Raw genomic sequence first — 26,435 nt, forward strand, 5'->3', positions numbered from 1 at the left:
AAACAAAACAAAACAAAACAAAAAAAANAAAAAAAACAAAAAAAAAACACTTTCGGCACTGAAGAAGTGTCCCAATTGCTATATTCTATGACCCACTCAGCTGGAAAAACTACATGGACTATGTAAGACCCTCCCCCTGCCAAAGACAGAGACTAAGACACAGCAGCTAATTGAGATGTATGCATCTTATTTTGGATCCTAACTTGCAAACCCAACTATATAAAAACATTTAACATAGAAAGGAAAAGCAATGGCTCAGTGGTTAAGAGTACAAGCTGTTCTTCCAGAAGACCTGGGTTTGACTCCAGGCTCCCGCATGGTGTCTCACAACAAGCTGCAGTACATCCAACACCCTCTTTTGTTTCCTTGGACACTACACCACACTGATGTGGTACACAGGCACACACAGACAAAACATCTAAACACAAAATTTTATAATTTTTTAAAAAGCTGCTGGCTCTTTTGATGTTTGTTTTTTAAGGACAGCACAGGCTGATCTCAAACTGGTACCCTCCTGTGCCCATATCCCTAGTACCAGTATGGGATTACATCTGTGTGCCACCAAATCTAGCTTTACAATATAGCCGGGCATGGTGGTGCACGCCTTTAATCCCAGCACTTGGGAGGCAGAGGCAGGCAGATTTCTGAGTTCGAGGCCAGCCTGGTCTACAAAGTGAGTTCTAGGACAGCCAGGGCTACACAGAGAAACCCTGTCTTGAAAAACCAAAACAACAACAACAACAAAAACAATACTTTAAATGTTTTCATGTATTACTTAGTGTGGGTGCATGCATATAAGTGGATAAATGGGCATTTATGAGAGGATGGCTGAGGGAAGTTCAAAGCTAGTCTGCACAAGGCTACAGCAAAACTCTGCCTCCAAAACGTTAATTACTTAGGAATGAAATTTCGTGAGGTCTGCATTTGCTTCTGACCCTTCAACAGTAAATGAAGGTAAAATGAATTCATTGTCCATCGAGCTGACAATTTGTGAAACTTAGTGGTAGAGAAGGATTTAGAAATTATTTTTCCTCTTGTATATGTCTGAAGTTTTCTATAACAGAAAATTTTTAATGATAACCATATGTCTTGTTTTATTTTTTGAGAATAGGTTTCACTATGCATTCCTGACAGGCCTAGAACTAGGTAGGCCTCAAACTCACAGGCATCTGCCTGCTCTGCCTCTGGAGTGCTGGGATTAAGGGTGTGTACCAGCACACTCAGCTAGCCATATGTTTGCCTTACAATGTTAATTTTAAAAGCAAAACATAAAACTATAAGTAATAGTCCTATATATATTTTAAATAATAATCCCACTCTTCTTCTTAACACAAGCGCGTCTCAAATTTATAACTTCCTGCCCCTACTTTTTGAGTATGCCACTTTTCCTGGCTTATTTTTTTCTTAATATATTTTTGCATTCTTAATTTTTGACTTTATATTAGTCATGAGAAAACATTGGCATATTACCATTTACAAATCTTTCTGTTTTCATCATTTACATTAATGACTCAATGGGTTTCCCAAATGTCAAGGAGAAATCTTTAATTAGAAAGATGGGACTCCAGAGTCTGCATTTTTCACAAGTTCCTATGTGATACTGACATCACCGTTCTGTGATATACTTTGCACATCACTAATTAATAACCAAAAATTTTACATATCAATGCCTTAAAAACTATTTCAAAGAACAGCACAGTCTACAAAGAGCAGGCTTAGTGCCTCAATAACTCTAAGAAGAACGGGGTGTGGTGATGTGTTGGGGCCTCCCAGCTCTCTGTTGCCACTGGACCACCTGCGGTTATAATCTTCAGATCTGCCAAGCTTACCTTACTGTTTATACTAATCAATGCCCTTCAAACCCCAGTCCCCTGCAGGTGCTAAATTCCACCAGCATCAGATCTGCCAGAGCTGCTCTACTGTCGCTGTGTCTCCATCCCCTACTTAGAAGACCATTTGATGTCCCAGAAGACAACATCCTTTGGACCCGCCTACGAACATTCACCTGTGCCTTCAAAGACTGGGGCTGGGGACTGGGGTTTTTCCCACGCTATATAAACTAAGTTCCTTCATTAAACCTTGGGCCTCGATCAGAATAATTTGTCCTGGCCTCAAATTTCTCTCGCTGTCTATTCCCCCTCAGGACAGCCCCACCCTTCAGGACGAACCTAGACCGGAGTGCCAGCAGAAACACTCAGTGATGCATGCACTGGATCCTATGCCTCAGAAGGCAGAGGCAGGCAGATCTGAATTCAAAGCCAGCCTGGTCTACATAGTGACTTCCAAGACATCCAGGACTACATACTGAGACCCTGTCTCAAAAATCCAAAAAGCAAACAAGAACACTAGGATATGAGGTCTTATGTACAACAAGGACTGCAGTATAAGCTCCCATGAAAGAGAATGGGACTCTCCTGCAAGCAATGGACTCTCCTGCACAGGGTAGAAGAGCCAGTGCCATATACACATGCACCAGTACAGTATGAGAAAGGGCATCAGGGTAGGAATCAACATGAGCACGCTGATCCTCAGACAAATTTTCTCTGCTATAGAGTAACAGAGATATCATGACCCACCACAACACCACAGCCTGATTAATCCTCTTCTAAATCCATGCTGACCAAGGTAACTGCTGATCATCAACAAGAAAAGGCTACAGAATACAAAAATCCCCATCAGTTCTAAATGATGAGGCTGTTGATATATTAATAAGCTGACTTCTGGTTTATTCCTACGTCCCAGGGGATTTTAACTTCTTTCCTCTATTGTCATTTAATAATCACTAAATTTCTATATCTATTCAGTTTCTGGATTTGAAAGATTAAATGTCTAAACTGAGGTGACTGAATCAAAAGCTGTCCCATCATCTGGATGTGACACATACAAAGTCAAAAAAACCAACACATTTAAGCCTGTATATATCATACACCTTACCTTTGCAACGAAGTAATCCCACATACTAAGTTCTGGAGGAATAAATTTTTCCTTGTAAGATGGTCTTTCTGCAGGCACTGGGGGCGGGGTAGCATCTTTTACAGGCCTTCCAGGGACCAGCATCCTCATGTTGAATCTCCTCCGGTGTTTGTCTATGTCCTCAGAAGCGACAGGAGGTGCTGAATGGGATGGAAGCTCAGCATTAGTTTACATGCTTCACCTTTCTTTTGCTCCTCCTCTTTGCTCTAGACAAATTCTATCAGGATGTCTAAACATTTCTGGTTACCGTCTATCAATCAATATTCCACAGCAAAGAGACATGGCAAAGAACCAGGTGGACATCATCCCATAAGGTTACTTACTAACCAGACTCTAGGTTAAAGTAATTCCTGTAAGACTAATTGAGAAAAGCTGGAGGGATAGCTTAATAGTTAAGAGCACTTACCACAGAGACAACAAATTTGATTCCCAGTATCAATTTCAGGCAGCTCACAAAGTCCAGCTCCTGGGGAATGTGACGCCCCGCTACTAGATTCTAAGGGTACCTGTGCATGTGCACACATGAGTGTGTACACACACACACACACACACACAAAACACACACAAATGCACGCACACAATTATCCCTAAAGATACACTAAAGAAACGGTATACCCTGTATTCACAAGAGTGACTGAGTGATTGTTTCAGACTCTGGTGCAAGAGCTGGGTATAGTGAAGAATACCTTTAGTTCCAGCATTTGGGAGCAGAGGCAGGTGGATCTCTTAAGTCTGAAGCCAGCATTCAGAGGCAGGTAGGGCCAGCCTGGTCTTCAGTGAGTTCCAGGACAGCCAGAGCTACATAGTGAGACTCTGTCTCAAACAAACAAACAAACAAACAAACAAAACAAAACCCCCGATTCTGTGAACAATGTGCGGTATACAGAATGTCTTCTAAAATGGCAGAAGCACAATGGGAAAGGGAAAGCAACCAGAACAAATGGCCAAAGGAGTCTGCATAAGTGAGGGGCAAAGCGCTTGTCCTGGCCAACAGCCATCATGGGAGTAATAAGACAACCTGCAGTCAGACCAGAACCAGTCTGTGGACCTGAAGCTGGGCAATTCTCATTAAAGCTTCTTAAGTTAGTCCCACGTGAGGAATCCTGTTTGGTCCACTAAGAGGGAGGCAATAGATGGCATGAGAAAGGTATGAACTAGTTTGCTGAATGCTGAAAACCAGAAGAAAGATTATAATAAAAAGATACATAAAGAAATATCAAAATAATGTAAGAACTAGTTGAATACAAAAGAACCACAAACAGAATAAATCCAACAGCAATGTTCTCAAAGCATATCCAGAGTATGACCAACTTTCACCTGCTTATATTATTTTTTTAAATCTTTTAAAATTAAGTCAAAATTTATGAGACAAAACTGTGTAAAACTCAGTGGTATTTCATGCATTTATAATGATGTGCAATAACCACCTCAACCCAGTTCAAAAGCACTGTCATTGCAAGTAGACCCCTCTGATTCTGTGGATGTCTATGTTCTAGATATGTCACACAAGCAGAATTAGTAACATATACATTGTATACCTAGCGTTTTGACCTAACAGCTTCAAGGTTCATGCACATTACAGCATGTACTAGTACTTCATTCTGTTTTAGGGTGATTTCTCACTCGACTGGACATAAGCATCATGCTATTCATCTACCTCTTCATTTATAAACATGTACTAGATATACCAGTGGGTGTCACTATGACACTTTCAGACATGTATATAATGTACAGTGGTCAATTCACTCTCCATTCCTGTCTTCATTCTCCTCCAACTCTGATGATGTTCTTCCTCTTTCTGACCAGACTCTCTTCTGCCTTCGTGACTTTTTTGTTTGTTTGTTTGTTTGTTTTTTGAGAAAGTCTCATTATGAAGCTCTGGCTGACCTAGAGCCCACTGTATAGACAAACTGGCCTCAGAAGCATAGATTTGCCTGCCTCTGACTTCCAAGTGCTGAGATTAAAGGCATGATTCACCACACCTGGCTTCATGTCTTTTTGTTTGTGTTTTGTGCAACCCAGTGAGTTTAATTAGTGTTGCTTGCATTAAGCACGGGCAATTTATTCACTTATGCTTGATGGTACCCTACCATTATCTTATAAGCGCATCCTTCCAGGGACCTCTGCTTTTATTCTATGGCATAGTGAATTCTCCACAATGTAGCTAGAATGGCTCTTCAAAAAACCTAAGACTTTCATTCTTAAAACCCTCCATCATTTTCTCTTTCCTTAGAGCAACAGCTCACGTCTGTTATGATCAACAAAACTCTAAATGGCCTTGTCCCAGTTACCCCTCTAGCCTCATCTTGCACACTATTCCCCCTATTTGTCATAACTCTGGTGGCTTCCTAGAAAAGAAATTCAGTCTTCCCTTTGCTAACTGTTCCTGCCATCTGCCTAGAGTGCTCCGACTGTGGACCTCTGCATGGTGGAATCACAGACCTCCCTAGAGATCTGCTGAAAACACCAGCTCATCAGAAGCATGCATCTTCTCACATCCCATTCCACACTCCTCTCTTTCTACTGCTCCTGTCTGTCCTGTTCTTCCCACACTGTCAAAGACTAGCACACTGCCTGGCAGATTTCTGAAATGAATGAATGCACACATTCTTGAAAGTTCTAAACACGGATGAATTATGATAGAGCATTACCGCATACAGGGAGGGTGGGGAAGAAGAACACTTGCCTGATAGACACAGAGTAGGGTTTGATCCTCAGCACTGAGGGAAATACTTCAAAATTACCACAAACAAAAAAATATATGATTTGAGAGAAAAACTTTAAAATTTAAAATGTACTCTAAATATGTCAGGCTAAAGGAGAGCAGACGCAGCAGGAGTTGGTGAGATCTCATTATTGTGCCTAACCCAGGAACCCAGTTTATCTCAATCACAGGCACTGAGGACAGAAGTAGACATGTGTCCTCTAAACTATTTGTGTCCCTTACCTCTTGTCTGAATACAACCATTCCTTTCTGCAAATGAGTTAAGGGTCTTTCTGTGTTTTAAGAAAAAACCAACTTCTCTTCCCTTATCCCACAAACTTAAAGATTGGGATGAAAAATATATTCATGCCCATAATGAAGATACACACACACATGCACACACACATGCACACACACATGCGCACACACACACACACACACACACACACACACACACCTAGAATTTCTAACACCATATGTATGACTGAAGCAGCTATCATTTACATTACTGAATAAGCTTAATTTGAGGCTAACTACTATGACAACTTTGGGAACTTTCCCAAATCTTTAATGATTTCATTCTATCTACAATATTCCCCCATATTGTTACCTTTTCTGCTATTTCTTTATTATTTTTAAACATGTCCTGATTTGCCAATCTCAAAAACACTACCTCTATAAAAAATAAAGTAAAAAATTCCAGTTTTATTCAAATGTGTCTAGCTAGTTATTATCCTAAAAAGAATTACTATATTCTTAGGGTGAAATGCTAAAGCATTAAAAATCTTATTTTGACATCGGAAGTTATTTCCATTTATACAGAGTATTTGTATCAGAATCATCTCACCTGCGATACTTTCTGATTGTCTCCGAGGCTTCACAACAAGTTTCACACCCCCTCCAAAAACAGCAGCCCACATTCGATTATTTAATGGGTGGGCTGCAAGCCGAAACAATTCATTGGAAGAATTTGTGGCAAGAGCATGTATCAGTAAACTTAAGTAAACAGCAACAACAGCTTCACACAACAGAACATTCAATTTTGGCTGGTCTTCATCTTGGGCAGAATTCAAGAGATTAATGAGTGAGCTCACACCTGTAACAGCATAGAATATCATAAAAACATCAGTATAAAGTACAAAAGGAAAAGAAACACATATCTAGTTAAAAGTAACCTATTCCCTATGCAATAGCATTCTCATAATGTAGATATGAAATAGTTAGGGGAATGGATTAAAATCGACAGTATGGAATCCGAGCCACCTACAGCACTAAAGTCAGTCAGTCACAGACTAACGGCGGGAAGGGAAAGCCCTTCCTTCCAGTAATATCCCAACTTCATGGCTGTGGTCATCTGAATGAAAATGGCCCCCATAGACTCAGAGGGAGTGGACTGGCACTATTAGGAGGCATGGCCTTGCTGGAGGAAGTGTGTCACTGGAGGTGGTATTTAGGGTTTCAGAGGCCCATGGCAGGCCCAGTCAGTGCTGCTCTCCTGCTGCCTGCCAATCTGGATGCAGACCTCTGAGCCACCTCCCAGCACTTGTCTGCCCGCACTCTGCCATGCTTCCTGCCATGACAATAATGAACTAAACCTTTGAACTGTAAGCCAGACCCAATTAAGTGTTTCCCTTTGTAAGAGTTGTCATGGTCACAGTGTGCCTTCACTGCAATAGAAGACTCACTAAGACAATGATGAAGGAAAACAAAATTAGAAAGTCCCCATATAGTCACTCCACAATCTTATCTGACTCAAACAGGAATCAGCACCGTTGCTAAAAATCAACGATTTCGTGAGTTCACATGTCACTAGTTCATTATGAAGGAAGAAAGGTAGCGACTTTATAAAGGAAAGATGACAGAAACACCTTACCAAACAATCAAGTTAATAACTAGCAACAGCTGACAGCAGGCACCTCTAGATACTTCACAATGAAAAGGAAACATCCCATGATTTCTCTGCCAAAATATATAACCTGAATCTAGCATTAGGAAAAAAATTAGAGAGGCCAAAGTTGAGGAGAATTCTTTCAAACTGAGCAGCAAGTACACAATCTTCAGAAGTGTCAATCAAGGCTGGGAAAGACAACCAAGGAGCAGAGCCAGGCACATCCTGCTCTGGCGGTGTGTGTACAGAGTCCAGAAGCCAGCAAGCAGGGGCCAGCCTGAGTTAGGGCACCTAGCAAGACTATTGAAACCCTCAAAGCAGAACAAAGAAAAAATGGGAGGGAGGGAGGGAGGGAGGGAGGGAGGGAGGGAGGGAGGGAGGGAGGGAGGGAGGGAGGGAGGGAGGGAGGGAGGGGAGGACAAAAGGAAGAAAAAGAAGGGGCATAGAAAAAAGAAAAAACTTCAGTTATCTTTCAGGGAGATGAATGGGAGTGTCACAGTTAAATGTCATGGGCCATAAAAAAAGACATCAACATGATGACTGGAATGTAAAATGGGTATCAACTAGAAGACAATGTACTCTATCAGCACAGAAATGTTAAATTTGGAAACCATTCTACTTACATCTGAGAACATATGTTCTTATGCAAAAACACAAATATCTGAATGTAAAAGAATATTTGCCTGCAACTATCCCAAATATTTGATTTAAAAAACAAAAAACAAACCTTAAATATACACATACATAGAAAATAAACAAAGAAGCCAGGTATGGTGGTGCATTCCAGCAATCCCCAAAGTAGGAGGATCACTGTAAGTTCAAAGCCAGCTAGAGCTATACAGTAAGACCTTATCTTAGAGAAGTAAGAGACAGATCTTAGTTACTGTTTTATTACTGTGAAGAGACACAATGGCCAAGGCAGCTTATTTTAAAAAGCCATTAACTGGGGGCTTGCTTACAGCTCAGAGAGTCAGTCCATAATATCATGGCAGGGAGCAAGCAGGTACTGGAGCAGTAGCTGAGAGCTCACAGCTAATCCACAAGTTATAGGCAGAGACAGTGTGAGACTGAGTCAGTGTGGACTTTTGAAACCTCAGAATCTACACAGAGCCAGGGCTGGAAGCATATCTACAACACTAGTGCTCTTGCAACAAAGTGAGAGCAGGCTATAGGAAAATCCCCAAAAGCTTTGTAGCCTGAGACACACAGCAATGAACAGGAGATTCTGGCTAAAGAAGGGGGATGATCAAGACCAACACCCAAGGTTGTCTTCTATGCTCTTTCTCACACACACACACACACACACACACACACACACAAATTTTTATTTTTAAATCCAGGGGTAATGAAATGCTGTCGTGGGAAAAGGTGTTTACTGCCAAACTTGGCAACCTAATTTTGACCCCCAAGACCACAAGGTAGAAAAAGAGGACTACCCAGAATTTGCCTCTGACTTCCATGTCTGCCAAGGCATATGAGACTTGCAACTCCCTGCCCCTAACACATACACATAATAAATGAGTTCGTGTAGATTCTTTTAATTACAAAGGATCTGAAAGAGAAAAACTACCCTACCACAGCACCATGCCACTGAATTCCTCACCAGGCCACTGAGCAGGAGCTGAGTTTGGTGTTGCATGCTCTTCGATGCTTTCTGTCCTGAGGCGGCGTCGATCACTTAGAAGAAGCCCTTGATACGCCATTCCTGTGAACTGATTTCCTTCCGACTGACTGCTAAAACAAACAGGCTCAGCTGCCACCCAGGCAGAGGTAGTGAACACTATGCCTTACATAAATCTATTTTAGATGATTACAAAAAAATAAGTTTTATGACTGAGTTCATTTTTGTATTGAGAATTTATTTTAGAATGTTCTTGAAATTAGTTACAAATGTTTATTAATAGTCTTTTAAAACAAAATATCAATTTTTATTATCCTGGGCAGATGACTTGAATTTTCAGAAGCTTAATAGCTTAAGATACTTTCTATCTCAGCTCACTTTTTAAAGCTGGAGGTTACTGTTAGCAGAGGAGACAGTAGACAAAACTCTTCTGGACCCCAGTTTATTGTAATCCTTCCCTCTGCAGAACTGCTTAAGCTTAGCCATACATTCAAACTGTGAGTTAGAAGCTAGGGAATTACATCTGAGGAATACCAAACCTAATACCACTGTCCTTCAAAACTGGCTCCCTCCTCTGAAGACCTTTGTGAGATGGAGGAAACAGACAAGCAGAGGGAAAAGCTGGCTGCAGAGAGGAAGTCTGAGCTAAGCCTAAAGCGCACACTTGACAGCAACGTCTCTAAACCTCATTTGGTGCCATTTTAACCAGCAGTGACTTACATGAAACAATAGTCATTGATGACCATGACCATATCAACTAAGTCAAACTTTCTTCCTTGCTCATAATTTCAAATCTTTGGAGCCATTTAAGTATGGGTTAATTAGAATAAAATCAGAGTGCAGACCATTTTTAGAGAGCAACTGTTTAATACCACATGTTCCCATAAAAGGCAGCTAACCTTATTTAAAAAGTCTAGACATAATATTCATGTAGATATATATCTATTAAATGTTTCACTTATTAATGTTTCATTTTAATCTAGATCATCCTTCCAAGTGATTCCATTTCTCATAACTTACACTATCCTAGATATTAAAATGCAAAGTATAAACAGATGCAGGCAATTTGATATTTACAAAAACTCAAGGCAGATCCCAGCTACTCAGGAAACTGAGACAGGAGGATCACAAGCTCAAGGAGCTACGGGGTGAGTTCCAGCCAGCTTGGCCAATTTGTTATCTCAAAAAGCTAAGGTCTGGAGATGTACAGCTCAGATTGGGGGGGGGGAGGGTGAATTGGACCATGTCTGAACACCAAGTAAAATAACCTACAACTGCTCTCAGTACTGCATGACAAACCAACAAAAATGATACTACCAATGGACTTATACACATAAAAGTCTAAGCTAAATTTTAAGCACATTTAATTATTTTTCAAGATTTTTTAAAAATTCAACTGATAATCAGTTAAACACATAGAAATTAATCTAATTTTTAAAAAGCAATTTCTGATGGGGGAAGGACTAGAAAATCCCTAGTGTAAAATATTTTGTGCAATAAAATTTTCTTTCGAGGAAATAAAAGACAGCAATTACGATCACTCACACTACTGCTTGTCATAGTCTACAGTTCTCCTTTGTTACTGGGTGAGACGACAACTAACCAAGTAACTATTGCTTTCTTTATGGTCTATTTTATCCATTAAAGTACACATGTCATTTATTCTAGGGAATTATTTTCAGCTCTAAAAAAAGAGAACCCTAATAAAATTCTGGATCAGTTGAATGTTTTGCTGTATTAAAACTACGTGGGGTGATTTTTTTACCTGTAGCTATGACTGTCACATAATGCCTGGTAAATTGATGCAGAAAGTGATGCTGCTAGTGAATGAAGTGTGTGCACCTAAAACCAAAACAGCCACAGTTACAGTTTGTACTAACATTTCTACATAACAGCAACATCTTAAAGTTAGAAAACACTGAGGAAACGAGCAACAGCACAAATAAAACGGGATCCTACAGAATATAACCCTACCTTTAAACTTTTAGAATAACTCACTTATTTTTATAGACACGCCCAATAACAAAGCTGATTGATTCAGACTAACTTTATCAAGTATATACTTGCTATAAGCCTGACATTTACCAAAAGTCCTGAACAAAGATGAGGGTTAAGGTGACAGGGCTTGTCCTATGCTACAACAACTGACTTAAATCGTAATATAAAGGGGAACTGAAGCCAACTAAGTACAGAATTTTCAGAGCTTCTGTCTAAGAGTTGCCTTAGGAAGCTCTACCAGATTCATTATCAGCACCAATGGCTGTCTAGTCAGTAAATCCAGCACTCTGTGAAGTGGCTCCTTTTCCAGAAAGCAAATAATTCAGTTAGTATTCATAGGAAAAGGAGAGTCATAAAAATATGTTCACAAAGTTTAAAAATTTTAGCATACAATTTTAGACTCATAAATTTCACAAAATTCAAAGGGATCAAAAGATAGTTCCATGCCTTTTAAAAGCCTTATCCAAATTCCAAAGAAAGGAACATTTCCAACTTGCTTTTATCTTTTCTATTTCTTAACCTAACAAATAATTTAAGCAATCTCTAGAAGAATACTGATATAAATTAATTCATGCTATAGATTAGAAATCTCTAATAAGATGACATAATTAGACAATCCAGGACCTCAACAAAGATGAAACATGCTTGTCGGAAGAAGGGGCAGAGATAAACGCGGCAGGACCTGGACTGTGCATGAGGCGCGGGCTGGAATTACAGTACCATGCACACTTACATGCAGGGAGTAGAGGCTCCCCATACCCTGCCAAGCTCTGTGGGATTTCTTGGGATTCATTAGTTAAGTATTCAGAACGGGCTATAAGGTTAATTGAGGGGAGTAGCAGCTCTCAATTCTGATTGCCTCTAACCTACTACACAGCCTCCAGGAAACACAACCATCAGGAAAGGAGTGGCTTGGGTACTTGCCCTGGAGCGAGTCATCTCAGCCACCCCTCCCTCAACCTACAGCTTCACACTTGCTTGACATATAAACAAAAAGTATTATTTCTAAATTAGTAGCTCATGTGAGAGAGTGGAAAACCTAAATGACTATCAAGAAGCAAAAATACTGTCCAGAAAATTAATCTTATTACAAAAAAGTATTTACCTATCTTAAAGGAAGACGGGGGAGACTTTTCCAGAAATAATGCCAGGCATGGTGGCACATACCTTTAGTCTCCAGTGTTGGGAGGCAGAGCCAGGTGGATCTCTTTTGAGTTCGAGGCCAATCTGCTCTACAATGTGAGCTCAAGATAGCCAGGGTTGCATAGTGAGGCCCTATCTCAAAAACAAACAAAAAGAACGTAAAATTTAACACTGTTTTCACAGCAGTCTTGAACTCCTTAGAAGTGAAAAGGCAACACATAAAAACATTTCCAGTATTTTCTCTATACTAAGAGTGGAGCACATACAAGAATAACTACCTTCCCAGTGCACACACTAGCAAACACTCACAAACTTCACGTTACCTTCACATCTTCAACACTGGGATGAGGTGGTGTTTTCATCTGCACAATAGTATAAAGGATGTCATGGATGTGGTTATTTAAATACAGTACGGGGTTAGCTATGACCGTTTTTGTTGATGCAATACTTGCTGAGAGCAGAGGCAGCGTGGTCGGGAGAGGCAGTGGAGACTGGAGCTGCTTCACTGTAGTTTCCTGTGGATGACAATGGATTGCTTGTTTTTTTCAAAATTGTTAAAATAAAGGAGGGAAAAAAAAATCTTGTTCGTGTCCACTCATTCTACAAGCACTTACTGAGCATCTCATCTGTCCCCAGTGCTGTGCCAGATACAGAAGGTATGAAGAGAACAACCACACTATAAACATTTTAAAAGTGTACTTCTGTGCTGCCAAGTTTTGTCAACTTGACACCAACTATAATTAGCTGGGAAAAGGGAACCTCAAAGAATCACACCCATCGCACGGCCTGTGGGCAAGTCTATGGTGCATTTTCTTCATTACTGACAGATGTAGGAGATCCTAGCTCACAATAGGCAATGGCCAGCACTGGGCAGTAGTGCTAGATGGTGTAAAAAAAGCAGGCTGAGCAAGCCATGAAGAGCAAACCAGAAAGCAGCACTCCTCCATGGGTTCCCACATCAGTTCTTGCCTTGAGTTCCTGCCCTGACTTCTCTTGACAATGAACTAAATCCCTTAAACCTTCCTCCCAAGTTGGATTGATCAGTGTTTATCAAAGCAACAGAGAACAAACCAGACCAACTTCTAGTTACTAGAGCCTTCACCTAAGAAAGCCACACTGGAAACAAATATCTGTCTCCCAGGACTACAGGAGTTGAAAATGTTTACATTTTTTAAAAAAAAAAAAAAAGTTTGCAACTTTACCTGGAAGAGCTACTGAAATTCCTGAACGAGCAGAGAGTAACAAGTAATGGCCATACCTGCTGTGACTCTTGCAGCAAAAATTTGAGTTCCATTCTTACTGAAGCCAGACCACCGCCCTGGGCTCCGTGAAGGCTACAGTAACTGAGAAACACTCTTAGGAGATCTTGGTTTTTCTGCAACCACAACTTTCGTCTTTCTGCATGCTCCCTTTTAGCCTGCAGCCGTCGTCTTTCTATTTGGTGGCGCTCATAGGAACCAATATCTGGCTTGTCCACCATTTCCTCCTGATCCAGAAGTTCGCTCTCTACTTTAGAATACGCTTTGCCGGAATATTCTTTAATAACTGATTCATGGTTGCATATCTCATGCAAGGCAGCAATTTCCTTTTCAAGCCAGTTATAGAGCTGAAACCTCAGTTTCCCTCCATCTACCTCATAACCTGTAGCCAAAGTTCTTAGCTCAGTCATAAGGATCTTCAAGCAAGCTCGGAACTTGAGTTGTTCAGCAATCACATCGACCTCAGCATCGCCCTCAGCACACTCCTCGTCCTGAGGCGTCAGCAATGCACTGGGGTCTGAGGCACTCTGGTCCTGGCCAGCCTGCTTGGCATCTGTAGTCTTCATTACTAAGCCGCCGCCATCATCATCTTCTAAGGCACCGTCGTGATCGTCACCCCAATCGAGCCTAAGAGGCTCCTCGTCAACTGTAACCATTGGCTGACTCCAGTCAAACTGGGAGGAAGTCCCAGCCGACCAGTCAGCCCCAGAACCGCCATCACTACTGCTCACTGGTTTTGATTCTGATGGCCTGCTTTCCATCCTTCCAGAAACAAAGTCAAGCTGATCTTTTTTTGTGGTTAAGGAGGATATTTTGGTTACTTTAGGAATTTTAGAAAGTACTTCAAGGGCTAAAACAGGACATCCAACTTTAAAATGAGCATTAGCAGTGGTAAAAAATAATTTTCTTTCTATGAGGTTAATTTTATCAGCAATGTTTTTCTCAGTTTTGAGACCTAAAGTTGCCAGAGTTCCTTCAGGGGAAGCAAGATTTCTTCGAATAAGTAAAGGATGTGTTCGAAGGTAGTTGTAAAAACTGAACACCACTGGGTTACAAGATTTGATGATGACTGCAGAAAACAAACATAAAAATCACAAGTTGCTGTGTTGATTTGAACGTCTATTGGAAATTAAAATAGATTAGTTTTTCCTTGAAGTAAAGGAAAATAAATATTATTATAAATAAATAACCAAAGAGTATACAAAGGGAAACATGGTTCCAGCTGCATATGTAGCAGAGGATGGCCTTGTCAGACATCAGTGTGAGGAGAGGACCTTGGTCCTGGGAACACTCGATGCCCCAGTGTAAGGGAATGCCAGGGTGGGGAGGTGGGAGTGGTTGGGTGGAGGGAGGATGGGATAGGGGGTTTCCAAAGGGTAAACTGGGAAAGGGGATAGATAACATTTGAAATGTAAATAAATAAAATATCCAATAAAAATAAATAAATACTAACCCATCATTTATCCATATAATCATTAAATATGTGTAAATGAAACAAATGCTAAGTGAGGTCAACACATATGATGTCAAAGAAGGTGCAAGGTGCACACAGCAACTCCTGTCTAAAAGTGGAACAGGGAGAGAGATGCATGCTTGTTTGCTTATATTTTAAGTGGAAGTTATCACAAAGTTTTCTTTAAAAAGAGGGGAGGAATGGGAAGAAGGCTAAACTCTTTGAAAATACTTTCCAGAAACACACTCACAGGCATGCACAAGCATACACACATACACACACACACACACACTCTCATGCATTCTCTCTCTCTCTCTCTCTCTCTCTCTCTCTCTCTCACACACACACACACACACACACACACACACTCACACTGAGACAGGCTCATTGTGTACCTGACTTGGAATCTGATATATATATCTCGGACTATTCTTAAACAGAGATTCACTTCTGTTATCTTAGTGTTGGAACTAAGTCATCTACCACCATAGCCAACAACTTTATTTATTTTCTCAAAACTATTGTCACCAATCCATATAACTTTGAAAGGAAATTGGATTTTTAAGATGTAGTTCACACAAAAAAAGAACATAAGACCACTACAAAACTAAAAGAATTATATTTCAATTGGCAGTATAACCACAGAGATAAATTATGAAGTGACTTTAAAATAAGGCATCTGGCTGTACATCTTTAGTAAGCCATACCATCAACAATAATACAGAAAGATTTAGGTTTTCTCAGTCACCACTCTGTTGTGGACATATTTGTATTCTTATTCTGAAACTATTCCGTGCATATAGAAGAGTAAATAGCCATGTTCATACCATGAAAACCCAAGCCTTTCACTCTAAGACCCAACTATGAAACCTAAGAAGAACCTCATTTATACATGAACTGAAAAGAAAGCATGACTCGCACTTGTGGTGGGGAGGAGTCTGAGCTGTACTCATTCTCACAGCCCAGCAGCAGTGGGACTAGGCTGAGCCTCCTCAACAGTGTCTTCCACTGACAGAAATGAAGTCTATGGAAGAATGGTCATTTCAGGTCTGAGCCAGAAAATACCTGAATTGTTTTGTCATACCAGAAAGCAAGGAAATTATCAAGACATATTACCAAAAGAACTCAGAAACTTAAGACTTCCAACGGTTAAAGATGGGACAATCTGAGCATCCATAAAAACAAACTGCTAATAACTGAAAGCAAACATTTAAAATCTGTAAGTTCAAAATAACTTAAGAAAATCAAAAGACTACCTAGTCATTCCCACTCCTCCCAGAAAAGCCCATCCTCTACTCTCTTTAGTTTTTATTTTTAAAAATAGCCCATGGAGTCTAATTTGTACTGCCTCTATACTCATGGGCCATCCACTGGAGCACAACTGACCTGCCAGGGGTCATAGCCCAAAAGGAAAATAATTCTCCTTCCCCTAGAAGCCATCAACTGTCAATAGATCTGCAGCTGGGGTGGTGGCACACGAGCCCCTCTCCTCTAACCTTTGTCTTATTCTTTAAAAGATACTTGGAAACCCACAAAACTCTACCTTGTTGCCCATCATCTTCCTTCGGTGTCTGTTCCAGTAAGGTATCCAAGGCTCGGGTATAATCTTTCACTACCCAATAGGCAAGACTACGCAGAAAAGGGTCAGGATGTAATCTTTTGCAATCGAATCCTGTGCCATCTTTTTGACAACCCAAGATTTTCTGATTCAAGATAGATATGTAAGTAGATGAAGTCTCAAATTCAGATTCAAATAAACGGGCAATAACCATGGCTAGTTGAATATCTTCCATTTTTTCAAGACATACCTGAAATTTAAATATTAAGAAATATTTATCTTAGTGAAAGTTAATTCAGAGATACATTATCCACTGATAGCTTGAAATGGTCTATGCATATTCCCATGATTTAGATGGGGACACTGAGGCTGAGAGAGAGATGCAGCTAGATGGTTGTTTGGTAGAGAGGTTTTACAGCAAGCAGACACGTAATAAACCATAACGCAGTAGCCTCTAGACTGGAAGGACTGTTCATGGAATACGCATTAAACCAAGTATATCAATATCATCTCATTCTTCAGTCAATTTAAATAGCATTCATTTTTAAATTAAACACTACTTTTTTTGGAGACAGGGTCTCTCAGTAAGTAGTCCAGGCTGGTGTCAACAGTTCAGAATTATACATACATTCCTCTTAATTGCCGAACATTTTTATAGAAACTTGTACTGTTTTAAAAGAATCTTCTATTTACTAACAAAACAACTGACTCCTGTCATATATGGGGACACTTAATTCAAATGTAACTGCTGATTGCGAGTCTCTAAGGTCCCTTTTGTAATATGAGCATCTTTTAGCCATCATCTCTTCTGAGTGTCTTCTAAGCTAACATCTCAATTTCAAAATTACAGGTTTTGTAACTACAAAACTGTTACAAGTATGCTGAAGTGTAAAACGTACTTTTTTACAATTTATAATATGTTCATTTTGTTAGAGATTTTTCTATTTCTTCTATCATGTTTTTTGGGTGTTTTCAATTGTTGCTTTTTTTAATTTTATATTTTAAAAAGTTGTAAGCTAAAAGAAAAAACATACACTGAAACTAATCCAACCTAAAAACTAACTTCTATATATCATATTATATTATATTTTGTATTACATTAACTTCTAAGTAATCAGACCCAAAAACTATGTAACTTCTATATAGCATAGTATAGTATAGTATATTTTGTATTACATTAACTTATAAGTAATCAGAACCAAGAACTATGTAATCACTGTATTATATTTATATTATATTATATTATCTTTCTTTTGAGACTGGGTCTTTCAGTAGCCCAGGCTGGCTTCAAACTTTTATTGATCTTCCTGTCTCTGCTCTCAAGGACTAGGATTATTTCAATTCCATTTATACTTCTGTCTGAGAAAAGAAAGAGTCATCAGGAAACAGAAATTAATGCATTTTTCACCACCTGCCAGGATCATGTAACAAAAGATGGGATGTTTCACCTCATCACATGCATGGCCAACACTTAAGGCAGGTACATTGCAGAATAATACAAACTGCCACATTAGCTCCAAGTACTTACATACCAGCTTTTTTGCACAAGATAAGGAGGTTGTGACTTGTGCACATATTTAAATGGCTCAGGGTCACAAGATGGACAATAAAAGGCATTCATAAATCATTTTTGATTTTTTTTCCAGGCATTTTATCTTGCTACATAATAAGCTACACCTGAAGTCATAATTCCCTATAAATTCAGCAAGCTCTATAGTCCTTCTGTTCTGGCAGACCTCTAGCAGATATCAACATCTGCGCTAAGGCCTCACAGCACAGCTACTTGTTTGTTTATACCTCGATTGCATCTTTCAATGAACCAGCTAACAAGAAGAAAGCAGCAGATTGCTCAAAGCGCTGCTTTCCAAGTAAAGAAAAGGCGTTTTTCAAAGCCGCTTTCCGCCATCTATCTTCATTAAAGTTATGGCTGAAGAATGTTGTCATTTTTTCATCATGTTGTGACCTAGGAATAAGAACACAAGCACCAGTGGCTACATCACACTTAAAATATTTCAATTCTTCTCAGAATGGGGAGAAACCCATTTAAACATCCAACTGAAAGAAGACCACCAGGCGGAGCTGGAGAGGAAGCGCAGTGGTTAGGAGCACTGGCCAGCCTTGCAGTGGACCCCAGTTTGGTTACCAGCACCCACATGGTGGCTCACAACTCTCAGTAACTCCAGTGTCGGGTGCTATGAAGCTCTCATTGGTCTCTGCGGGCATGGCATCATACAGCACACAGGCAAACCCCTCATATGCATGATGTAAAGAAATGGTAGAAGAGCAACAGCCCCAGCTGCAGGTGCTGCTCATTAGCCTGCACCTCTTCTAATAAGGAATGTCGATGTGCCTCATGCACTCACACAGGAAGCAAGACTAGCTTTGATTTTCCAATGTGCTTTTATCAACATTTTTTGTTAGGTCCCACCTTTTAAACTACAATAAAAGATATTTTGCTCACTTGCTGTAAATAAAAGAACCAAGGCATAAAGAAGTGAGTTGACTAGACAGAGCTCTGGCAGGGAATTCTTTTCAAAAGCAACACAGTTTAGATCCAAAACACAGTCTCATTGCATGCAATCATGGGAAGTGCGGAGGCACTTTACCTGAACAGACCCCACACTACCGCTTTCTTCTTCATGGAAAGGTAGAACAAAGCGGCATCTAAGGCCTCGTTGTTCCTCTGAAAAGCAGCTTTGGCAACCTGAGAGGAAGTGAAGTAACATGGCAAAGTAACTTGACAAAAGAACTACCATCAGGTACTCCAACAACTAGTGCTTCCCGGTTACTGTCTTAGCTCACACACTACAAAGAGTGTATGTAGCGTAACATAGCTAGGAAAAAAAAAAAAAAAAAAAAAAACGCATTTGAATGCCAGTAATTCTAACAAAAACAGTACAGCAGCTAGTATTTGCTGACTGTTTATTACATGCCTGCCACCAGACTGAGCACCTCTCATTAATCTTAGAGAATACTATCCACTATGAAGGTCAACTACTGTCCTCATTTTATAGAGTTAACTGAGCCAAGAGCTTTAAATGAGTAGCTTAAGTTCACACTGTAATGGGAGGAAAGGAAAACCAACGTAAAATAAAATAATGTAGAATACAATAATGACAAGAAGATCATCTTATGAAAATTTAACACATTTAGTTTTTTAATTGCAGTTCCATGGAAAAAGAAGTATGCTGCCAAGTCTGACAATCTGAGTTTGATGATTGTGGTTTAGGGGTTCTAATATGTATTCTATAATAGCTTTGAACTCATTAAGTAGCACAGGATTGTCTGAAATTTAGGGCAAGCCTCCTGCCTCAGCCTCCTGAGTGTTAGCATTATAAGCATTCAGCTGTGTGCCTAGCTTATGTTTTTGAAATAGGACCTTACCATTAAGCCTAAATTAGCCTGGACGTGCTCTGTAACCTGGGCTGCCTTCCAAATCCTGACTCTGCCCTGAGCTTCTAAAATGCTGGGTTTGCAGGAGCATGCCCTAGAGTTTTGTTTGTTCGTTTTCAAATAAAATGTGCCTCAAACAGTAATGTTTAAAAGAATTCTATTCTATTACCTAGGCATAGTGGCACATGCCTTTAATCCCAGCACTCAGGAAACAGAGGCAGACAGAGTACAAAGCCACACTGCTCTACATACTGAGTTCCAGAACAGCCAGAGCCTCACAGAGGGACCCTGTCTCAAACTAAACAAATATACATAGCAAAAAAACTGACATCATACTGCATACAAATTTTATAAAGGTCAAGTTTGAAACTCCATGTACACCCACACTTACACACACATACACACACACACACACACACACACACACATGCCAATATACACAACAAATAAATGTCATTTTTTAAAATTATTCTCAGAAAAAAAATCTCAAAATGTAAAAGTTAATTGTCTGCAACAGGTTTTCTGCAAATTTAGAAATAGCATTAATGTTACTAGTAGAAGTAGGAGGATCAGAAATTCACAGCCAGATTGAGCCAGACTGCCTCCTGCCCGCTCTATGTATATGTGTGATTTGAAGGGGAAAGAAAAACTGGGATAGGGGCTGTACTGGCTGGTTCTGTGTGTCAACCTGACATGGGCTAAAGTTATCACAGAGAAAGGAGCTTCAGTTGGGGAAATGCCTCCATGAGATCCAGCTGTGGGGCATTTTCTCAACTAGTGATCAAGGGGGTAGGGCCCCTTGGAGGTGGTACATCTCTGGGCTGGTAGTCTTGGGTTCCATAAGAAAGCAAGCTGAACAAGCCATGGGAAGCAAGCCAGTAAGTAGCACCCCTCCATGGCCTCTGTATCAGCTCCTGCTTCCTGACCTGCTTGAGTTCCAGTCCTGACTTCCTCTGGTGATGAACAGCAATGTGGAAGTGTAAGCTGGATAAACCCTTTCCTCTCCAACTTGCTTCTTGGTAATGTTTGTGCATGAATAGAAATCCTGACTAAGACAGGGGCTTAAATTAAGGAAGGAGATAAATACAGAAGAAGAGGTAATGGAACGATTTTTAAGAGCCAAAGAAATGGGAAGATTTTGTTTCCTAGAATGCTGTGAGATTTTGTTTCCTAGAAATGTCAAGAAGCTATGCCCATGAAGGCTCATCAATGTGGCTGCCTAAATAAGACCTGAACCAGAAGGATAACCTAGACATGCTAACACAGATAGGAAGAATTTTAGGAGACCTCAAGCCTAGACAAAGAACTGCAGTCAACTAAGGAATGTTGAGAGTACAAGAAACAGTTCTCTCCAGGAAAGAGCCTCCCAACTGATAATCCAGTACCAAATAGCTCCAAAGTTACATACACAAAGTAACATAGTATAAAATGAGCATAGTATAAAATGTATTAATATAGTTAGTCCATATGAGTAACATTATACAGACTGGACAGGTTATATTTATATGTAACAATAATTAAATAAATAGGAAACATGGATTTAAGAAAGAGTGACCTGGAAGAAAAAAGAAGGGGAAAATGTGTGTGTGTAAGAGAGAGGGGCAGAGGGGGAGGGGAGAGGGAGAGGGAGAGGGAGAGGGAGAGGGAGAGGGAGAGGGAGAGGGAGAATCCAATGAAGGAAGTCACCTTTTCAATGCATCTTCGAAGTGTGTTAACATTCCTCACCCACCAGCCTATTCCCATAGCTCTTAATTCAGACCACTGAGGGTCCCCTCTTTGGATTGCTGGAATCATGTTGATCAGTTCTTCCTCAGCTTCAGAATGAAAAGCCCAGGCAAAGTGGCAGGTAGACACTCCTAAATTGGAAACATGAAATAATAAACTTAGGAACTACATCAATAACAACAAAACAATATTTTACTTAGTTACATATTTCTTCATTCTAAAAAGCACATTCAAGCAGAGAGAAAGAATAAAGAAACTCTTCCATCATTCAGGGTTTTATTCTATAAGGTTCTGAATTCAAGATCAGTGACAGGACACACAACACCCCAATCAATCACTTCTCTTCCATATAGAATTGATTTTTTAAAATACAAAAATAACGTTATTAGGAAATGCTATGGTATAGTGTCTCATGAATATAATCCCAGCACTCAGGAGGTGGAGGCAGGAAGAGTTCAAAGTCATCTTCAGTTTGAGCCCATCTTGGCCTACATGAGAGCTTAAAACAAGCAAACAAAAGACTAAGGATGAAACTGAATCAATGAAAATAACATAACTGAGTACCAAGCTACTCACATGCTCATATAGCAAACTTACAGCCGAAAACATTGGCCAAGTCAGAAACTTTGGCCTACAAGCCATATTATTCACACTGCCATTTACCCGGGTACGGCATCTTTGGCACTGAATTTTAAAACTTGCTCCATCCTTTGCTCTAACCAGAGAGCCAAAGGTCACTTAAAGAAAGCAATGTACTTCCAGTTGCATTTAATGTAAGCAATACACAATAGCCATGAGGATCATCTCTCATCTTAGAAGGGAAGGAAAGAAGAACCAAAAGACTTAGCAGGGGTGAGGGAGAAAAAAGAAGAAAGGGAAGAAACAAAGTAAAGAAGGAGGGGTGGGTGGTAATGGGCTGAGTTCTGACACCACCAAATGCTACTCAGACAACGCAAATGAGTAATCAATCTGAAGAACATTTTTCTAATACCAAAAAAGAGTTAAGGATTTTCATACTCTGACTCAGAACTCAACTGCTAGGAAACTAACAAGAAATATATACCTACTTAAAAATGCTTAATTAATAAAATAACACAAGGAAATAATCAGAATAATATATAGGTAAAATATAAAAAATATAAAAGCAAATAATAAATAAGTATTTACAATGATCATTCAAATTTTAAAAGCCAGAAAAAATAAATGCCTTGAAAATAAGGGTTGAGTAGACAAAGTATATTTTTGGTGCATAGCAGGATCTTGGTTTTTGCCAACCATGATGGCATGACTATAATCCTAGCACTTGGCAGGTAGAACAAGAGTTTCCACAAGCTCTGGGTCAGCCTCGGCTACATGATATTTAGTAAGACTTTACTCCAAAACTAAATAACAACAAATCATATGTGGCCAGAGTGATAGATTGTCAGCTAAGAACACTGGCTGTCCTTACAAGCAGTGTGCAGATAGTCAGTAGGCAAAGCACCCACACACTAGAAAAATATAAATAAAAAAACCAAAAAATTAAATATAAATGAATAACTAGCTCTTGTTTTCAAAGAATATTTTAGGAGGTAAAGCAGGAAGGATGCTAGTCCAGCAAGCCTGGGGTTCTAATGAACATATTCTCAACCATATATGGGGTTTAGGGTTTGGGGTTCTAAAGAAATGAGCACCAGACTGGGAGTGTAAATGTTTACAAATAAGGCATCCTGTTTCCAGGGCAGTCACTCTAAAATACTATAGTTTCTATAAATAAGAGGATGCTGTAACTCTGTCTCAAATCAAGGATGTGGCAATATGCTAGACCTAAGCAAATGTACTGGGTCATTATGGGAGATGTTTTCAAAACATCAATACATCAGCTTTCCTTGATAGCAACTAAGAACATATGCTTAAGTAAAAATGAATGAAGTGGAGCCTGGTAGAACATGCATTTAAGTCCAACACCTAGAAACTCAGGCAGGAGGATCACAAAGAGTTCCAGGCCAGGCTAGGCCACACACAGAGATCCTGTGAAAAGGAAGTGGGTGAGTGGTGAGAAGAGAAGAGGAGGACGAGAGGGAACCAAGGTGAGGACACAAAGAATAAAGCTTACATGGGTCTTAAAGAGAGGGCGTCAGAAAGATTCAGAGCTGTGTGGTAGGACATTTTCAACTACAACTTTACCACGTAGTCTCAGAAGCCGAGCTGTCTGAACAAAGGCTGCAGAGCACATACAGGAAAACAGCAGGTGGGTAGCATGCAACATGAAGACCTCAGGCTACTGACATGTGTGACAGGTGTGCCTCTATGATCCACCTGCTGCTTAGACACAGAAAGCCACATCCAGCAGCACAATGTTCAATGGAAGCAGTACAAAGATTCAAACAGTAAGTAGCATACCTTGGTGAAGGAGCTGGACTCGGTATAAAGGAGGCAGTGACGTTAACAGGCATGTGTGCAAGCGCATAGCTAACAAGTATCTCAAACCACACTCATCTAAGGTGTCTCTTCCTGTAATTTTAAATAAAAATATGTTAAGGAAGAATAGATTCAACAGGATTGAACAGCCACAAACAGATTCAAAAGGTATGAGCTGAACATTAAATTCTGTAATAATATGCACAAATATATATTTTAACATATTCCTTTTAAATAACATTTTGTCTTTACAAAATATGTATCCTTATAAAACACAAATATTAAAACTCCTAAGTAGAAAATGATTTGGGAAAATAAAGTTACCTACTAATAAACTTCAGTACCTATACTTACGCTTTTAATGAAAGAAACCTTGAAATCTAGTGGAATGTGTATTCAGTAAGTGTGGCACACTGAATGAGAATGGCCTCCTAAAGCTCATAGATTTGAATGCCTGGTCTCCTGTTGGTGCAACTGCTTGGGAAGGACTAAGGATTGCCACTGCTGGAGGTGTGTCACCAGGGTCAGATTTTGAGGTTTCAAAAGTCTACACTACCCCCAAGCTTGCTTGCTTTCTCTGCCTGTGGACCAGATGCAAGCTCTCAGCTGCTGCTCCAGCACCATGCCTGCCTGTTTGTCTGTCTGCTCCCATGCTCCCCACCATGATGGTCATGGACTCACCCTCTGAAAGCAAGCCCCAATAAACCTGTCCTTTTCTAGTTGCCTTGGCCATAGTATCTCTTCACAGCAACCGAAAAGGAAGTAAGACATTAAGTAAGTTTGAAACTCTTGGCAGATTTCTCTGCATGAACTGAGATTTTACTGACAGGAGTCATATACTAAAGGCAAACGACCTGTTACAGTAATTAAAAGAAACTAATATTTTCTAAACTATTTAACTTGACAAAAATACTACCAAAGATTTCAGTTTTCTTCTCTGGGCTTGTGGTTGATTAAAAAGGGCAACCTGAATCTTTACCTTGATCCCACAAATTTAGTGAAAACTAGGACAAAGACACAGAAGCATGGTGAGTTAAAAGCTTAGCAGCAGCACAAACACACTGGCAGACCCCAAGGCAACAACTGACACAGATTCCCCAGAGAGCAGAGTCTTTTACAAGGAAGACAAGTATCTCCTTGCCAAGGCTTAGCTCCAGTTCTATTTCCTGTAGGCATTCATCCATATACTCCCTGAGTAGATTTGTATCTATTGTGTGGAAGACAGGTTAGGCACTGCAGAACTGGAAGTAAGCAAAGTAATTAATACATAGTATATGGAAAAGAATGCTGAGGGAGGATATAAATTAGGACTGAGAGATGAGATGGGGGTGCCAAATTAATAGTGTTCTGTTTCATACAATGAACCCAGGGAAGAACTTTACAACAGGATGAAATCTGAGAATTCTGAGGTTAGGAAATGAGTCATGCATAGACTGAAAGAACACAGGAAAGATAAATATAAAGGCCCTTAAAAAGGAGCAGCAGCTGGGCGTGGTGGCACACCTTTAATCTCAGCACTTGGGAGGCAGAGGTAGGAGGATTTCTGAGTTTGAGGCCAGCCTGGTCTACAGAGTGAGTTTCAGGACAGCCAGGGCTACACAGAGAAACCCTGTCTCAAAAATACAAAAAAAGGGGGGGGGGAGCATGCTCTGGTGTTCACGGGCAAGCAGAAGTCCAAAAACAGTAGGAATGGGCAGAGAGCGTGTAACCTTGTAAACCACTGCAAAGTTTCCAAAGTCCCAGAGAAGCCACTTTATCCTTTATCTACTGAACAGAGGAGAGCCACATAAGCAGACAATTCTAAGTTTGAGGCCAGACTGGTCTACACAGTAAAGTTCATGCCAGCCATAGATACAAAGAAAGATCCTACCTAAAAAAAGAAAATGAAACAGGAAGAATGAACAGACACACATCAATAATACTGAATGTACTGGTTTCTGAATGACTGGATTCTGGATATAATGAACGGAAGCCTGCTATGACATAAGAGGTAAATTGTCTCACCAGAACAAACTGAAGAACTCCCTTACTTAGACTCCTCTGGCTGATACACAAATCATTTCATCTCTCAGTGCATTTCCCACCTATAAAATGGAACGACCCATCCTGACTTGGCTAGTTCATGTGACCAGAATCATAAAGTATTGGCCAATGATAAAGCTTTGTATCACAAAGTTTAAACTATTTTTCATGGATTATGACAAATATTTCCTTTTTAAAAGATTTATCTTTGTTCTTTTAAACACCCTCTTTGGGGGGGTGCTATCTGTATGGGTATGTGCACATGTGTTAAAGTGCAGAGGAAGTCTGTGCCAGAATT

The 26,435-nt window shown here is 40.0% G+C and overlaps 1 protein-coding gene across 4 annotated transcripts in view; it reads right to left on the reverse strand.

Moving 5' to 3' along the window:
* Dmxl2 (Dmx like 2) overlaps window positions 1–26,435 on the reverse strand; it is a 135,911-nt gene that overhangs the window by 22,044 nt on the left and 87,432 nt on the right. For 2 of the 4 annotated variants that reach the window (XM_021205952.2, XM_029542783.1), the window contains exons 19-29: window positions 24,098–24,208; window positions 21,677–21,846; window positions 19,204–19,301; window positions 18,395–18,560; window positions 16,583–16,847; window positions 13,586–14,655; window positions 12,651–12,842; window positions 10,952–11,028; window positions 9,169–9,296; window positions 6,525–6,773; window positions 2,935–3,113 (exon numbers count right to left, since the gene is read on the reverse strand). In XM_021205952.2, coding sequence (XP_021061611.1) covers window positions 2,935–3,113; window positions 6,525–6,773; window positions 9,169–9,296; window positions 10,952–11,028; window positions 12,651–12,842; window positions 13,586–14,655; window positions 16,583–16,847; window positions 18,395–18,560; window positions 19,204–19,301; window positions 21,677–21,846; window positions 24,098–24,208 — 2,705 coding nt within the window. Of the gene's footprint in view, window positions 1–2,934; window positions 3,114–6,524; window positions 6,774–9,168; window positions 9,300–10,951; window positions 11,029–12,650; window positions 12,843–13,585; window positions 14,656–16,582; window positions 16,848–18,394; window positions 18,561–19,203; window positions 19,302–21,676; window positions 21,847–24,097; window positions 24,209–26,435 lie in introns of all 4 variants that reach the window. The other 2 variants (XM_021205951.2, XM_021205950.2) reach the window with 1 other exon arrangement.

Source organism: Mus pahari, chromosome 10 (assembly GCF_900095145.1).
Source record: "Mus pahari chromosome 10, PAHARI_EIJ_v1.1, whole genome shotgun sequence".
Taxonomy (NCBI): domain Eukaryota; kingdom Metazoa; phylum Chordata; class Mammalia; order Rodentia; family Muridae; genus Mus; species Mus pahari.